A 17183-nucleotide genomic window follows, 5' to 3' on the forward strand; every position below is an offset into this window, starting at 1 on the left:
CATCCACCCTTCACTATTAAAAAAAAAACAAAAAACAGACCTTCTAGTAGTACACATTCCTACAAATGTCCAAACCAAAATTTTTAAATTGGAACGCGTTATACAAAGTCAGCTGGGAGAGAATGGAGAGGGGGAAAAGACATAAGAGAGAGAGGGTTAAATATCCTTATATCAACTATTTCAAAAACTAACATTTTATTTTTTAAATAATTATAAGCACTGCGGAAAAAAAATCAAGTCATTAATTATCCATGCCACAAAGCACAAGCTCTTCAGTTCAGATACAAGGATAAACATAATGAAGGTGGAATACAAGTGAAGACAGGTCTATGAACTACTTCCAGAAGCCTGAACTCTGAGCAGCCCCTTCTCCAGTTCAGCAACTTTATCTTCCTGTGAGGCTGCGTAACTCTTTGCTGTCTTAATGAGGGAGTCATGATGCTTCTCCAAACAAGCCTTCAGATGTAGGCATATTTCCTAGAAAGAGGAGATAAAGGTGGATGGAATATCCACAAGCCAAGTTAATATTTATGCTTTATAAGGATTTAAGTGAGAGTGGCCTGTTGGTCGCAAGTGACTTCAAACATACTTCATCCCTTACTTAAGAAGCTGCATTAACAGAGCACAGGAAAGTTACAAAACCCCAGAAGAATAAGAGCAGTCACAAGCAAAATCCCAATATCACAATTCTGTTGTAAGTCAAACAGTCAAAATACTAAGATGGTCAAACAACTAGCGCTAGCCCAGCATTCACACTGCTACCACCCCGTTCTGCAATAACCTGTGCCACCAAGGTCTTTGCTACTGTGACTGACACCATTGTCATCCCAGCATGGATGGTACTTCAATAATGAACAGATAGGATGAGATGTTACAGGCAGGCTATGACCCCCTACTCCAAACCCATTAGGATTTCTGTCTCTTTCAAAAGCTGAGCTGGACAGTCATCTTCCTGAAAGCCTAGGAAGAAAGTGTTTGTGACATTGCAAGTGGTCCAGTATTTCAGGGAGACTGTTGAGAGGATTCTTGTACTGCCCATCACTACAACACAAATGTAAAGTCTCATAGGTCAGGTCCCAGAGGCCAAACAAGGCAAAAAAAAAATAAAAAATAAAAATAGAGCACCATGATACAAAAACTGGCATGATGCAACTAGCATAATATCTGCTATGGGCACTGGCGGGAAGACAAGTTTAAAATTTGCCTCCCAAAACACTGGGAGGCAAATCACAACATTCCAGAGTCTTTTCTCTCTGGTCTGCAGAGCCCAGTTCTGTGGGCCACCTGTATAGCCTGCAGAGACAAGAACAAGCCCTTGCAACCCAGTGAGACCACAAGCAAGAAGAACTCTTCCTCCCGTTATCCATCCAAACTGCCACCTGCACAGCCTACTCATTTTTAGGCCCAGTAAGTGATCCTTTACCTATACAGCCCAAGTTAAAAATCAGTTTTGATAATACCAAGTAGGATTCCTTTAGGGAAAAAAAAAAACAAAACAAACAAAACAAACAAAAAAAAACACTCACCTTAGCTTTCCTTTCTTGTTTTTCAGCATTATCATTCAGCTGCTGGATTTTGAACCTTGTCTGGTGGATTTCTTTTTGGATGGCCACCACTTTATCATATACAACATCCCTCTTCTCCTGAACTCTGTTACAATACCTAAAGAGGGGGGAGTGAAGTTAGTACTGAGCTATTTGACTAATTCCAGATTAAACTTAGCCCCACCACAAATAAAGCTTAAATTTTATGAGCATGAAACTAGCAGCTTCCAGAAGCAATGTTATATATCATTTACTTGCTTGGAAATTTGTCCAGTTCTTACATTAGAACTTAGGTACAAGAAGTGCAAGTGTAACGAAGTGGAGTTAGAGGAGCATGTTGAAGAACTTCAGTTGTTCCCAATCAAGACAACTCAAGTGACTGCAGTGGAAACAGCCTAAAAGAGAGCTGAACACTGCATCTTCCTGCCTTAGCTTAATGCAGTGCAGGTCAATACAGTTTAGGTGTCAATGAAGATCCCCGCCTAACTCACTGGACCACATTAGAAGCAATAACTAAACTTGATATTTCAGCATAATTGAAAGTCACACATTTTCCTTAGCCCCAGATCACCTCACACCATATTAAAGCTCTAAGCCCATGCATCTACATATGTCCATCATTTCATTGCATTCCAAACAAAGACTAAATAATATTTCCCCATCTTGTAGGTAAATTCAGACAGCTCCAGCTGTGAGCTGCTATATAATCAGCAAAGCTGTTAGTGTGAAAACAGGAGAGCTATTTTTAAAATGCAAAAAAGACCTACGAGTTTATACTAAGCATTTGTACAATAATTACAGTTGAAACTCCAGCAGCTGCTTTTGCTAAAGAATGGCTCAAATAACTCATATATAGCAATAACCTACTTCTACCTTCTAAAATCAAGGGAACAGTCAGGACATATTCTCTCATTCACCAGTAAAATCCCTTGTTTTCAGACCATGGTTACCTCCCTTCTCCTCTTGCTTATAAAACACTCAATTTTATCACTTAAGGGAAATATCTAACACATTACAAAGAGATAAATTTGCAGCAACTTTTAACATAAAAGAACATTAGATTATGTTATTTTCATCCTTTATTTTGTAGGAAAACTAGCTTTTAATCAACCTTATTTAGCTGGTGCAATACACTAGAAGAGGAGCAAAGAAAGCCTGGGAACCTTGCTGCCATTCTACACATCATACAAATTTTTTATTAACGTGACTATATCTTAGTTGACTCTCTTAGCTCTGTGGGAAAAGCTCTCTTCCATTACAGTTAATCTACCTAACCAATAGTTTTCCATATTCCCCTTCCTACCTATGCACAAAAAAAAGTTATATAATAAGCTTTCTCTATAACAGATCAGCACCTCTAATCTTGCAGTGAAGCCACAACATTACAGTTTGCTGTTGCAGAAAGTAACTGCTGTGCTGTAAACACTGCCTTGCAGCTTGCCTTCAGCATATGGTAGGAAGGTAGATGGGCTAAGAGGCTTTGATCAAATGACACTTCCCTTTTTGTTTTAGACGCATCATGTCAGGATAATACTCCTCTGAGATATGAGCCCCATTTCCCCATGGGTCTTGAACATCTTTGATAATGAGCAAAAGTGGCAAGGGAAATTATGAAAAATTCATGAAAGGCAAATGGGGCTTTGTTGAAGTCTGATAAGTTGGAAAATTATCCCAATGTGACATTCTCTTTAAGAAGATAAAAGAATCAAGAATAAGCATTATAAATTAAATTAGTGCTCCAATAAAAGAATTGCTGTCAAGTCACATTGCAATTATTGATTTGAGACCCCAAGTCCCTGCCTGCAGCATTACTGGTCTTCATGCAAAGCTATCCCACATTACTCATTTTCTTCTCACTGCTAAACTACATGCTTGTATCAGACATGAACTTTAGTAGCACATAACAAAGACATAAAGTAGCATCATATAGAAATGTCAATTCATCCATACTCAAATACAGTATGCTTATATTGCTCAACATCTTCACGCTTCTTTTTTATCCTTATTTCAGCTGTAGACAGCTTCTCATGTTTTGCAGTGACCAGTCTCTTTAAGGATGTTTCATCTGTCTTCCCCTTTTTCAGCTCCATCTGAGCACTCTCAAGCTGGTCCTCCAGATCTCTGACCTAGAGTACAGAAGTATTGTAATATATTGAGTAGGAGGGAGGGGAAGGGGAAATCAAAATAGTGTACCCTATTGGTTTACTAAGATTGGAACTAACTCCTTGCTTTTGGAGTAAATGATGCTAACAAATTCTCTCGGTTAAATCCCAGTTCCCTAGTATTTATCTGATTTTAAATGTATCCACATGGACAAGATCCCATCACTTAGAATGATTTTCAGAAATTATGAGTTCTGCTATAGCTCTTAGCTAAGGGCAATTTGAACATATGCTACACAAATACCCAAAAAGAATGCATACCATTTTTCAAATACTCCTAACAATTTTATTATCTCAAAATCGTGTAGCAAATAGCAAGGTACTATATTGTGACAAACTTTTCATCAGGAAAAGGCTGGCTTAGTAATAAAGTTAAAAGCATTTAAGCCATAACAATTACTGAAGTAATAATTTTTTGCTCTTCATTTCTAGGCAGAAGAAACTGGATCTCAGTTCTCTTTTTCCATCATTTCCTACCAATAATCCCAAGACAGTTCAAACTATTTTAGGTCAGGTTTCCATGGCAACAAAGGCTTTGACTATTAAAAGTGGTCAATAGTACATGAGCACAGCTATGTTTTACTGACATTTTTAAGAATGAGATTTTTGAAGTTATCCGAATTCTTCCTTTTTGGAGAAGAGGAGAGATGGGGACTTTCAAAACAGACATTTACTGACAATCACCTATCTTGCTTAGTCATTAATTTATCCCCACCCTGACATAAATTTGCATAACACTAACCTCCGATAATACACTGGTCAGTCTTTCCACATTTGCTCCCTGTCTTTCCATCTTCTTTTGATATAACTGCACCTCCAGTTGGCATGATGGCAGAACCTCAACTAGGTCTCTATAACCTTCATATTTCTCAATAACTTCTTGCTTTAAAGAGAAAAGACTATTAATAAATAGCTTTAGAGTTCAGCTATTATTTTGTGTAGTATTAATGCATATTAACTTTTGTATCCATTCCCTCATTGTTTAATATACACTAGAAGTAGTATTTAATAGTTCCTGAAATAAGATCTTCAGTTTGTAAAAAGAATCATTTATTTGTAAAGCACAGACAAAGTGACACACAAGTGTTTTACACTGAACTAACAAGCTTATTAGAAGAGTTTTCAGGACAGGAAAAAAAAAAAGAAAGAAAAGCACAACCACACTGTACAGTAAAGAAATTCTATACTGGTAAAACCAGAGTTACATACAGCATCATAAAAACAGATGTCTGGAATTAAAGCAATAACACTTCCACCTTTGGAACAAAATTAGCTAAGAGACAAAGTGGCGCAAGCTTCACTGATGTATGAGCGATCATGAAATTCAAACATTTCAAAACTGGACATTACTACAAAAAAAAAAAACAAAAACAAAAACCCCAAAACAACTAGGAAGATAACTCAGTGTTCAGCATACTAGTTGAGACAGACATGAATTCTAGAAACAATGAACAACAGAAATACTATGAAGAATATAATCCAAATCCAAGCATGATGTTTGTAAGCTGCAAAATATTGTCAACCCTAGAGAGCAAACAGCCAGACAGATATAATATAAATTCAAGAGTTCTACACCTGGTTTCATAAATAAATACTCACTCATTGAGGACAAAGCAGCAGTGACTGCAATCTCAAGAAAAAAAAACCCACACCAAAAAACAAAACACCCCCCCAAAAAAAAAACAACACACAAACCACCAACACAAAAAAGCCACACGCACAACCAACTTTCAGTTTTCTCTGAAGATGATTTAATTTCAGACTAACCACTGTTGATTTGTCACTAAAAGTGTAAGTCATTCAAGCACCAGTTCTAGATTATGACAGTTCATTAAAATGTGCTTTTTCTAATAGAATACCTCCTTGTGTGGAGAAAAACCTCACCTTGGATCTCTTGAGTTTCTTAACAGTCTCTTTCATCATTTCTTTGTAATTTTTCAGTTCCTCTGGACTCTCCACAATTTTTGATTTTAGCTGCTCTTGTTCTTCTTTCAAAGTAGCCATTGTCACTTTAAGGTCATTCTAGTCAACAAGAAACACACTTTCAATATCAGCAACTAGGTGAACAAAGAGGAATTGTGACGCATGGTTTGACAGGGTCTTGCAACAAGACAAATACTTTTCTCTAAATTGTTCTCTATTAGAATCATAGAACAGTTAGGGTTGGAAAAGACCTTAAGATCATCTAGGTCCAGAAATTTAAAAAAAAATATATATATAATTTCCCCTAAATAGCATTAATATTCCAAATCAAAGCAGTAAACAGTCCATTTTGCTCCCTGAACATGCTTATTCAGGTGCAAAACTAAGTCACAAGAACAGTGCCTAACTAATATTCCACAAAAGGCCTGCCAGCTAATACATATTACCAACAGTGCTCTCCTTCAGAACCCCTCACCTAGGGCAATCAAGGTAGTCTATGCATAGTTTCAGAGACAGCTGTATCAATCTGGTAGAAGAGCTTCAAGCTTCCTGTGCAATCTCTCAAAAACCTGCTGGGTTATCCCCACCAGGTCAGTGGCTGCCTCATTAACCATTCTATGCACTGAAAGTAAGCCCATTCCACCTTAGAAATCCAGATTTCTTGCCCTTTAACAGGTCAGCTTCCTGAACACAGACAGAGCTTTACATTGAAGAGATGTGCATTTAAAGTTATCAACAAAACAAGCCAGTAAAACTTTGGGGCAGGGAGGTATGATACCAAATCAGTTTAAAAAAATAAAAAAATAATATAATAATAGTCACCACCTAAACATTACCTAGCTCCAAGAATAATTTGATCCTAGAAAGAAAGATGATCTATTAGTTGATCTGAGGTGCAAGCCACAGCCTACCCCCACACAAAGGTGTACTTACCAGTTTCCGGGTACTCTCTGCAATAGCTGACTTCTTCTGTGCAATCACTTCTTGCAAAGCTGTCTAAAAAAAAAAATAAATTAAAAAAAAAATCAACAAGCTTTAAATAAGTATCTCTACAACTGCTGCCTCCTTTACCTTTCTATCACAGAACTGTCTACAAGTAAAATCCCATTTATGGTTTCTTTGGAGTGCTTTAACTAGGCAAACAAAATCGCAGCCTATAAGGTTTAAAAGACAGGGACAAAGAACATTGTCACAAAAGCCAGTGGGAGCACTAGGGACACAGCCAGCAGTAAGTAACTAGGAACAGGGATAAGAGACAGAGTACTACTTTGTTTTATTCTGTGCCAACCCTGACAGCATTATACGGACACAACCTTCTTCACCAAGAGTCACTATTCCTGAGAAAAATCTAAGTTAATGCAAGGTCCCAAATAATAGAGGTCACATGTTTAATAATATTAATAGTAGAGACATGCCTTAAAATTAAAAAAATAAAAACCAACACACCCACCCACAAAATACAAACAAACAAATCTGTGATTAGTGTTATTTTTGTTTTGTGGGTTTGTGTTTTTCTTTAATTTTCTCTGAAGCAGATGAAAAAGTTACTTATTAGACCTTAGAGGCAAGTTGTCATTGCTGGAAAGTTACCCTGCAATCAACCCTACTCTTTTTGCTAGGCATTCCCTTTGTTGACCCTTCTTAGGCCTCATTTCCTGCCGTGGCTCACCTCCAGTTCCAATTCTTTGAATTCATAGGGAAAACAAAGGGAAATGTACTCATGTTATTGTTCAAAAGTGTGATGTGTATCTCCCAAGTCATTGCAATTATGCATTTCAAACAGAAAGGGAGTACAAAAAGTATATATTTAGCTCTAACTCCAATTTCCAGTATGTTTCACATTCCTTAAAATGAAATGAAGGGTAGGTGCTAGGTGTTAGACAAGACACTGCATTGCAATGACATTTGTTTCAAATCAGAAAAGTCCCCTTTATTCTTTGTAAAAGTAAAGGGCAGGAAACAAAAAAAAAAACAAAACCAACAAACAGAAATAAGGAACACCCATGATCAGAAGCCATAGCAGCACTTGAGAGAAATGTATAACAAGATCATACTTGTTTTCGACGATAGTCTTGCCTTAGTAGTTGTTCCAGTTCTCGAATGTTATCTGTTAGTTGCTTGACCTCTGCTTGATGTTCAACTGGAACAGTGCTAAGCAAAAAAGGAAGATATTGGACAGTTTCAGCATAATTATGGTCAGGTCAACAGAGCACAGTAGATAAAACAATCACTCTCTCCAAACAGTTTACAACCAGTAACTTTAGTAAACAGGTCAAGACAGTCTCCAAGTAACACATTTTATTCTCCTTTACTTGGAAGATTCTATAGTTGAAGCATAATCTAAAGAGATATTTTGGCAAGAAGTGGTACATACTGGTCCAGGTTCAGCAGTAGCAGTTATTTTTCCCTTTCTTAGTAGCTGGTGCAGTGCTGTATTTTCAACTTTAGTCTGATAACACACCGATTTTTTTAGTTGTTACTGATAACACACTGATGTTCTCAGTTGTTGCTAAGTAATGTTTACTCTAACCAAAGACATTTTCAGTCTCATGCTTTGCCAGTGAGGAGGGGTGCGGGAAGCCGTGAGGAAGCAGGGACAGGACACCTGACCCAAACTAGCCAAAGGGGTATTCCATACCACAGCATGTCATGCCTAGTATATAAACTGAGGGGAATTACCCAGAAGGGCCAGATCACCACTTATGTCAGGCTGGGTATCAGTCAGCAGGTGGCTAGCAATTGTATTGTGCATCACTTGTGTTTATTGTTTTCTTTTCCTTTTCTCCTTTTAGTTTTATTCTCTCCCCTTGTTATTTCCCTTCTCATTATTATTGGTGGTAGTAGTAGTAGGTTTGTATTGTACCTTAGTTACTGGACTGCTCTTATCTCAACCAGTGGGATTTACATTCTTTTGATTCTCCCCCCCATCACTCTGGGAGTCGGGTGGAAGAAAGTGGGGAGTGAATGAGCAACTGTGTGGTTCTGAGTTACCAGCTGGGCTTAAACCATGACAAAGCATAACAGAAAACTAAATTTAAAGATCACATTTAGCAAAGCACAAGAGAACAACACTTTGACCAATTTTGTAGTGATTTTCATTTACAAAATTTGCATATTACTTGCCATTGAACAGCTTGTATTAGAGTAGACCTACAGCTAGCTACAGAACCTCCTGTCTAGCACATACCAAGAACAGCTATAAGAGAAAAAACTCATTGTTTTGAAAGTTATCTTGGAAGCTAGCCATCTCTTCATCCTATTATCCACAAGCAAAAAAAAAAACTTAATGCAAATACACAGGCAGAAGAACTAAATGGCCTGAAACAAAAGATGGGGCAAAAATGTCAAATAACTAAGGAAGACAACTTCATGCATCTCTTAGAGATGGCCTTCCTACAGCTATTGCAGACAAAGACATCTCACCAAAAACTATGTATAACAGCAAAAGGCTTCACCATAGCCTCCAAAAAACAGTATCCTCTCAAAGAAACCATATACTCCTAAAGACCTATTTTTATTCTCTGCCAGCAACTCATCTAGCCTAACGCCAGTAGAGCTACTTCCGTTAACCCTAAACTAACCCAACAGCAACACCTCTGTATTTTCTAGCTTATTTCCCAGGCAGGCTCACCACCACCATAGTCAGAAAAGGACCAACAGAGAAGTCAAGTTTGCTCAAGGTAAACATTCCTCCAGTAGTTATCACACAATTCTGTCAAATCACACAGCTTAACTACTCAGTTGCTTTTTAGGCACCCCATATAGAATCATTTAGGTTGGAAGAGAGAGAATCCAACCATTAACCTAGCATTGCCAAGTCCACCACTAAGCCACATCCCTAAGCCCCACATCTACAGATTTTTTAAAAACTCCACCACTTCCCAGGGCAGTCTGTTCCAATGCTTGACAACCCTTTTGGGGAAGAAGTTTCTCCTAATACCTAATCTAAACCTCCCCTGGTGCAACTCAAGGCCATTTCCCCCCCCTTGCTATAGCCTCCTTTCCGGTAGTTGTGGAGAGCAGTAAGGTCTCCCCTGAGCCTCCTTTTCTAAACAAGCCCACTTCCCTCAGCTGCTCCTAATAAGACTTGTTCCCTAGATATTTCATCAGCATTGTTGCCCTTCTCTGGACCCGCTCCAGTACAAGGCAGCACCTCAATGTCTGTCTTGTACTTGAGGGGCCCAAAACTGAACACAGTATTCAGGGTGCACCCTCACAAGTGCCGAGTACAGGGGGACAATCACTTCCCTAGTCCTGTTGGCCACACTGTTTCTGATACAGGTAGAGATGATATTGGCCTTCTTGGCCAGCAGAACACACTGCCAGCTGTCGACCAACACCCCCAGGTCCTTTTCCACCAGCCACTCTTCCCCAAACCTATAGCATTGCATGGGGTTGTTAGGACCCAAGTGCAAGCATCAGCACTTAGCCTTATTGAACCTCATACAACTGGCCTGAGCCCACCTACCCAGCACGTCCAGACTGTGTGAACTGAACAAGAAAGTCACATAGTGCATCTCACAGTGCTTACTCCTCCTACTCACTTCAGTTTCTCCAGCTTTGCTGCTGCCTCCTGATTTGCAGTCTCCAGTTGTTGGTGTTTCTCCATAGCTGCTTTCTGCAAATTAAATATTCGGAGATAACTTTTTATTTTAGAGGAAAATAGTTTCTCTCTGGGCTTCTATTAGAGCCCTGCTCATCATTATTTCACATGAAATGCACCATCTATGAACTTCTGAGATATTCAGAAGAGGAGACACCGGCAACTCAGTCCACTGACTGTACATCTATCTTTTCTCAAAAGAATTCACGGTGTGAGACCTTTGCTTATCAGGCTAAACTATCAAATAAGTTACTGGAAAAAAAATTCAGGTAATAGCTCAAGAAATAACTTAGCCATGGTCATAAAGAAACTGTTACAACATTGACAAGCTCATCCACTCTTCTAAACTGACAAGTTTCCTTAGGAGCTTTGCAAAGGCTCTTCTTTAACCATTTACAATAGCTGTGTATGCTTATAACATGCAATATAGTTGTACAAATTTCACGTAATATTAAACTGGTACCTTCCTGTATTACTTAGCTATATTTAAGATTCCAATGTGTTTCATAAACATGCAGTTAAAAAGTACAGCCTTCATGCTCCCAGTTCTAGGTTAATAATAATTATCTTTAAGTAGGTATCTACAGCAACATGGCACCCAATCTTACATAGCTCTGTTGTAACTCCAAGTAGACCTCACGTCGGGATTCTCTGAAATGCATGAAGTTGAGAATACCACTCAAGAAGCGAACTGTCCTCTTAGTTTCTGAAATAGGAATTGCAAGCCATCACTATGCTGGTTTTCACATGCACTGCAACTGCTTAGGAAAAGTTTGAAAACTTAATTCAAAGAGGCAAAAATTACAGAACCATAAAATCCAAATTAGTTCTTCTCCTGCTGACCTTGCAAAGGTTTCACAGACTACACAAAACCTAGCACCAAACTATGAACTTACAGTGTCCTAGCAATTTATGCAATTTAACAAATAGAAATAGCATCTTAGAAACTACCTATTAACATACAGCTTCCCACTAAAACAGAAGTCAGGGAGAAAGAGTGCCAATCTTCAACTACAACTGTGAAGACAGAACCTCACTGTAACTCTCAGGCTAACCAAAGACAGCAGTTTGAATTGCATGAACTCTTTGGCTCTATTCCAAGCAAACTTTGTGGAATATGATTACAACGGTCTAGGATGTCTTAGACAGTAGAGAGCCAAAAGTTCCGCAGGATAGCCTTTTCTATTTTGTTTGCATTGTACCTGAATTACCACAGCTGGGTATTGAAAAGGGTGAAACAAAAACTTAGTCGCTTCCTACACAAGCATCAGCATAATAAATCCTATGGCATTCCATAGCTGCAAGGGTAATTTTAATTATCATCTATTCTTACAGCATTTCAAGTATGTCACAGTCCACTCTCTAGGCCAGCAGTTCAACAGACTTCTAGCATTCAAAACTCCCCTCAATTACTTAACTGGATTAGCATACATAAAGAGGAGAACTGTTCATTAGAACCAACTTGTCTAAGGGCCACAGCTACCATCAGAAGATGAAAGCCATGAGCAGTTCCCCATACTAGATGCCCATCTGGCTATGCGATATGAGATAAAGCACCTGGAGATCAAGCAAAACCTAACACCCCAGGAAACACAAGGATTACAGTGCTCTTGCTTACTTGGGTTTAACACATCAGCAATTTGAAAATCATTAATCTGGCACACGGGAAGTAACCGCTCCCTGCAAGGAAAACAAAATATAACTTTATCTGCAATAACCATTATTCTGCTTTTGTGCTATAGCCATTTACTACAAAATGGATCTTGTCCCTCTAACCCCAGAGCATAAATACAGGAAGCACAGACCACATTAAGTCTCATAAGAATCACACAGTAGAACTCCACACATTGATCAGCATTAAAAATTTGTGTATCATCTCACAAAGTTTTCTATAGACAAAATGCTTGCCTCTAGAACAAGTTCTTATGCTAATCAGGAATTCCTACACTTAACTGTTAGTCAATTCTCCCTTTACAACTGAAACTAAGCTTAAAGTCTAACATTCACCTCATTCCAACAAAGAATCTACACAGGATTCAGGCAGCAAGTTTAAGCAACAGGTACTTAAGATCCCTCTTCTAGGCGTTATGATGACCTTCTAGCCAAAGTATATCCATCTTGGCAAGGCTGGATTATTTAGTTAACACATTCATTTTGACAAGATAGCTGCCTGCTGAGAATTTTAGTCTATTAAATACAGCTGTCCCCTGTTCAACTGCAAATTTCACATTGCTCAGAACCAACAGTGGAACCAGCATCAGCAAAAAGGCATAAAGCCCCACTACTTTTGGTAAATTCGACCTTTACAAGGAATTGCAACTGAACAGATGCAGCATCTTCTACTTACATGTGAATATACAGGTTACAAACGGGTAGAAAGCCTTCAAATATCTGTGGATACATTACACCTGTGTTGAGTGGCATCTAAAAAATGAAGAGTCAATGCATAAGTGTAGAATATTTAAACAAAAACTACACAGGTCTGTTTCCAAAACATAAGATAATTCAAAGAGGTTAAACACCAAGGATGGTCTCCCCATCTCCATATGAAACACAGGTTAGAGGCTGAAGAATGCCATCAAGTTAGTCAGCAGACTGTTTTAAGTGTCAGTTTTGGCTGGTCAAATTGTAAGATGACAATAGTAACTAAGGCAGCAACATTACAAACTCTGGAATTCAATTGAAACCTTCCATTTTATTTTGCTCAAAACTGGTGCAGAAGAACAATCTCAGCATTACACACCTAACACCAAAAAGCTCTTCCCTTAAACATCCTGAAATTCACACACTCAACTGTTTTATTAAGAAATCAGAAGGCAGCAGGAGTGGTACACTGCCACCCATTTCTGATATTTTAAGCCTCATACTGTATTAGTATCCCAGTTAATAACTTGATTCTTTCAAGGCAATGACATCTTGTGCATATATTATCTTTCATTTCAGCTTATTAAAAAATGGCATAAGACATTACTATTTATCCTCACTTAGGAATCAGTTCTTGTTTAACACAGACAGAAGATAAATTGTTAATCAACAAGGTAACAGTTAACATCCAGCTGCACTTTCTCCTTATTTTCCTCTCAGTTAATGGAAAAGTGGACATCATAAAACATTAAAAGCAATATTTACTTTCCTTGTATACCTGTCTAACACCTAAGCAAAGCAAAGATCTTCCTCCAGACAGAAACAAAGACAGATGCCTAAGGAGCAAGTATATGTTTTCAAGGCCAGAGATGATGTTCCTTCATAAGCTTGTCCAATCCCTCCTGGACATTACAGATATTTCCAGCACCCACTTCACAGCTTAACTGCAGAAGGTGAGGGGTTTCCACAAAGCCTGTCATTACAGCCAACAGTGTAAGTGAGCTCCTTTTCATGCCCACTAGTCGCTCTAGTGGAAAAGGGAGTCTCCTTTCCATGAATAATAAACAAACAATCAACCCAGAGGCAGCACACCCACAAAACCACTGTTTCTACAAGTATGTTGAGCTGAAGCCAACTTCTACACCAGGAACAATGATCAAAGCAACTTCTCAGACATGATCAGCAAGGCCCCAGCAACAGCCCACAAATGATGCTCCCAGGTTTGTTTACCTCTGGTAAACAACCCATGCCAAGATCCCACTCATGCAATGACAATATACAGAACAGTAAACTACTTCCAATTTGATAGTGAGAAGATGAAGTCAACATTTAATTTATTATGTGCAATTATTTCTTTCACATTTCATTGCACCTGCCACTACAGACATACCATGTAAAAATGCTCCAGGCGGATTCCACATACTTTCTGCAGGACTCTCATGTAAATCATATGTAAAACTTCAAGCTGCAAGAAGACAAGATATGAATCAGTATTAGAATCATAGAATAGTTACGGGTGGAAGGGACCTTAAGATCATCTAGCTCCAACCCCCCTGCCATGAGCAGGGACCCCTCCCATTAAACCATGTCACATAAGCCTCTGTTCAACCTGGCCTTGAACACCGCCAGAGATGGAGCATTCACAAATTCCCTGGGCAACCCATTCCAGTGCCTCACCACCCTTACAGTAAAGAATTTCTTCCTTATATCCAATCTAAACTTCCCCTCTTTAAGTTTTAACCCATTACCCCTTGTCCTATCACTACAGTCCCTAATGAATAAATACTCTGTTTATTCCATATGATTTATTATTCAGGGCTTCCAGACCAGGCCATGAAGACTAACAAGTCTTCATGAGAAGAGCCAGCAAGACTAACAAGTTTTACCTTCCAATAGTTTGCAGTTCAAGCATTACTATCTCATAATACAGTTATAAGAGACAGCAAGCAGCCTGGACAACTACAGTCCTACCTACCACAGCTGTGCACTGTTTCTCATTACATTGCTGCCCACTGAGCAGTTTTCAAAACAGGTGACACCAAAATCTGAAAAAAGGTCACAGCACATATAAATCCCATAGCAAGGGCACCCTTCATCATATTACTAAAATGGAGTGGCAGAAAATACCTACAAGCCAGTTATTCATTTACAGCACTGAACCATGATTAATTCAAATCAATCTCGCTTCTTAAAAACAATCATTCCATCATTCCCTAACCAAGCAGGACCAGCCTCCTCCTCCTCCAGCAGGCACAAGCACTTACCTAACAGCACAAGGAACCACACAGCGCAATTCAACTTTAAAGTCACTTCGCTTTTGTTGAGGACACTAAAAGTCTGTTCTAACACGAACAGTCAGACAGATACAAGGAGTGGAGCAGGGAGGGACTGGGTTTTGGGTTTGTTTTTTTTTTACAGCATTGTTTTAAAAGCATTAGGTGATTAACTAAGCTGTTGAAACTATGACAATGTACTAAACAGTGGCTATTTTAACCTAGTTCCCACAGAACCGAGAAAGACAGGCAGTTTACTTCCATGTATGTCCATGTTCAAACCCTCACCCCCTTCCTGCTGAGACTTGAGCAAGCTTCTCTCAAGCTGAAGAGAGAAACTGTAGGTTTAATCCTGTCACTCCTACAAGACTAACCTGCCGCATCAGAAAAACAAATCACCTCACTTAGAGGGCATTGCTGCATGCCAAAGATCATGCAAGCTGGGGAAACACCTAATGCCAAATTGAATAAGTATTTCATTGTTTATGGAGACATATGGGCAAGGCTGTAAGGACTCTCAAAATAAGGAGGGCATGGAACAAGAGGACCACGTGTCTTCTTTCAAATCAATGTGGGTCTTTCTCCTTTTGATAAGGCCTGAGAAATAGATAAATAGCTGCAAAAGAAAACAGCTAAAGGAGCCTCTCAGGGTAGTAAATACACCCAAACAAGAACATGTAGTTAATTGGCAAAACTAAACAAGCATTCCAATGTTCTTAACTAACAGGTTTCCATAATAAAGGTAAAATGAGTGGAGATATTTCTCCCCAGTCGACTACCACAATCCTCAGAGACCACTCCTCAAATTCACAGCACCTGCACCACGGCCTTATCTACTCAAATTATCATATGCAATGAGTAACAAGAATTGGGTAGGCATTTCATGGAATTATGATTAATACGTGCATAATACAGCTACATAAGATGTAAACTGTCTCTTCTTGGTATGCACGACAGGCAGAGCAAACCCCCATGCACCTGGTACCATAACAAAGTAATTATCAGCTTTCTAGCCTATTATCCTGGTTAGAGAGTTTATTTAGAATCATAGAATAGTTTGTGCTGGAAGGACCCTAAAGATCATCTAGTTCCAACCCCCCTGCCACAGGCAGGAACACATTCCACTAGACCAGGTTGCTCCAAAGCCCAGTCCAACCTGACCCTGAACACTACCACGGATGGGCTCCTCCTGCCACTCCCGCCACACCACCGCAGGCCGCAGCCTCCTCCAAACACTCTCACGCACCTTGGGGTTGCCGAACACGTCGCCCTTGACCAGGTTCCGAGCCTCAGCGCCGGTTAGGATGAGGCCGCGGAGGTAAGTGATGATATCATCGGGGCTGTATTGAGGGAAAGTAAGCACCTCCATGCCGGCGCAGGGCTATCACCTCACCGCGCCGCCAACGGCCCCTCAGCTTGAATCTGGCGGGCAACTCCCCCGCCACAGCGCCGCGTCACGAGCAACACTCCGATGACCAATCCACGACCGCGCCGGCGGGAGGGGGCGGGCCTTGGTTAGGCCCCGGCGCGCGGCGGCCGTTGGCGGCTTGGGGTGGGGCCGCCTGAGGTGGTTGGTGGGAGCGGAGCCGCTGTCATGGCTGTGGCCGCAGAGGGAGCGGCGGTGGCCTCGCACCTCTCTGGCTGTGGGGTTTGGAAGGCCGCCAGCAGCCGGCTTGTGGTGCTAAACGCTGCAAGGGCACCTACCACCGGAGGCCTTCTCCCAGGGGCAGAGGAGGTCCTCCTGCGTAAGGGTGGGCAGGCAGAGGAGCAGCATGGCCAGTCAGAGGGAACTGAGGCACCTGTAGAAAACTTGTCCTTGGTAAAAATGCTTCTGAAAAAACCTCCTTAGTTACCTTCTCCCGACTCCTGAGAGGAGTCAAGGCCAATCCAGTGCAGCATTGCACAGGGCTCTCACTTAAGTAGTACCAGTCACCAGCTCTTGCAGTTTGATGCCATTTGTGACAAAATTTGCACTGTTCACGCTTGTTTTGCGCAGTTTTGATGCTCTCATCCAATGCACGTGTCTTCTGTACCTCCAGCTGAAAGCAGCACCTGCTCAGCCAGCAAGGTCACAGCACTTCTCCTGGAGCTAGGCAGCTTTTGCGAGCCGTTGATACAGAGGTGTCATCTGGCACCAAGTGTGATATGGAGAAGCTCCAGCCACTGTTCTGCACCAGAAATCCGTCTCGGTTTCCAGCTGGGCACTCTGCCAAAGAGTCAGGTGAGTCACGGACACAAAGTGCTTCCTGACAGCCTTGCAGCCAGACATCTCCTTGGCATGGCTGTGACAGTAACGCAGCTTCCGTAGGGCTCC

General features: G+C 40.3%; 1 protein-coding gene across 1 annotated transcript; it reads right to left on the bottom strand.

Moving 5' to 3' along the window:
- Nucleotides 1-203: 203 nt before the first annotated feature.
- On the bottom strand, nucleotides 204-16239 carry NUF2 (NUF2 component of NDC80 kinetochore complex). The gene is made up of 13 exons (XM_057427343.1): nucleotides 16116-16239; nucleotides 13987-14061; nucleotides 12580-12656; nucleotides 11851-11912; nucleotides 10841-10938; nucleotides 10174-10247; nucleotides 7684-7780; nucleotides 6563-6625; nucleotides 5591-5728; nucleotides 4449-4589; nucleotides 3495-3670; nucleotides 1527-1662; nucleotides 204-477 (listed from the first exon to the last, which is right to left on the bottom strand). Exons 1-13 carry the CDS (start codon nucleotides 16236-16238, stop codon nucleotides 328-330), a joined length of 1410 nt encoding a protein of 469 aa, XP_057283326.1. The 5' UTR covers nucleotide 16239; the 3' UTR covers nucleotides 204-327.
- Nucleotides 16240-17183: the final 944 nt, after the last annotated feature.

The sequence above is a fragment of the Pezoporus wallicus genome, unplaced genomic scaffold (assembly GCF_028554395.1).
Source record: "Pezoporus wallicus isolate ANWC-B61680 ecotype Strahan unplaced genomic scaffold, APGP_CSIRO_Pwel_v1 scaffold_7107, whole genome shotgun sequence".
In the NCBI taxonomy this organism is placed as follows: domain Eukaryota; kingdom Metazoa; phylum Chordata; class Aves; order Psittaciformes; family Psittacidae; genus Pezoporus; species Pezoporus wallicus.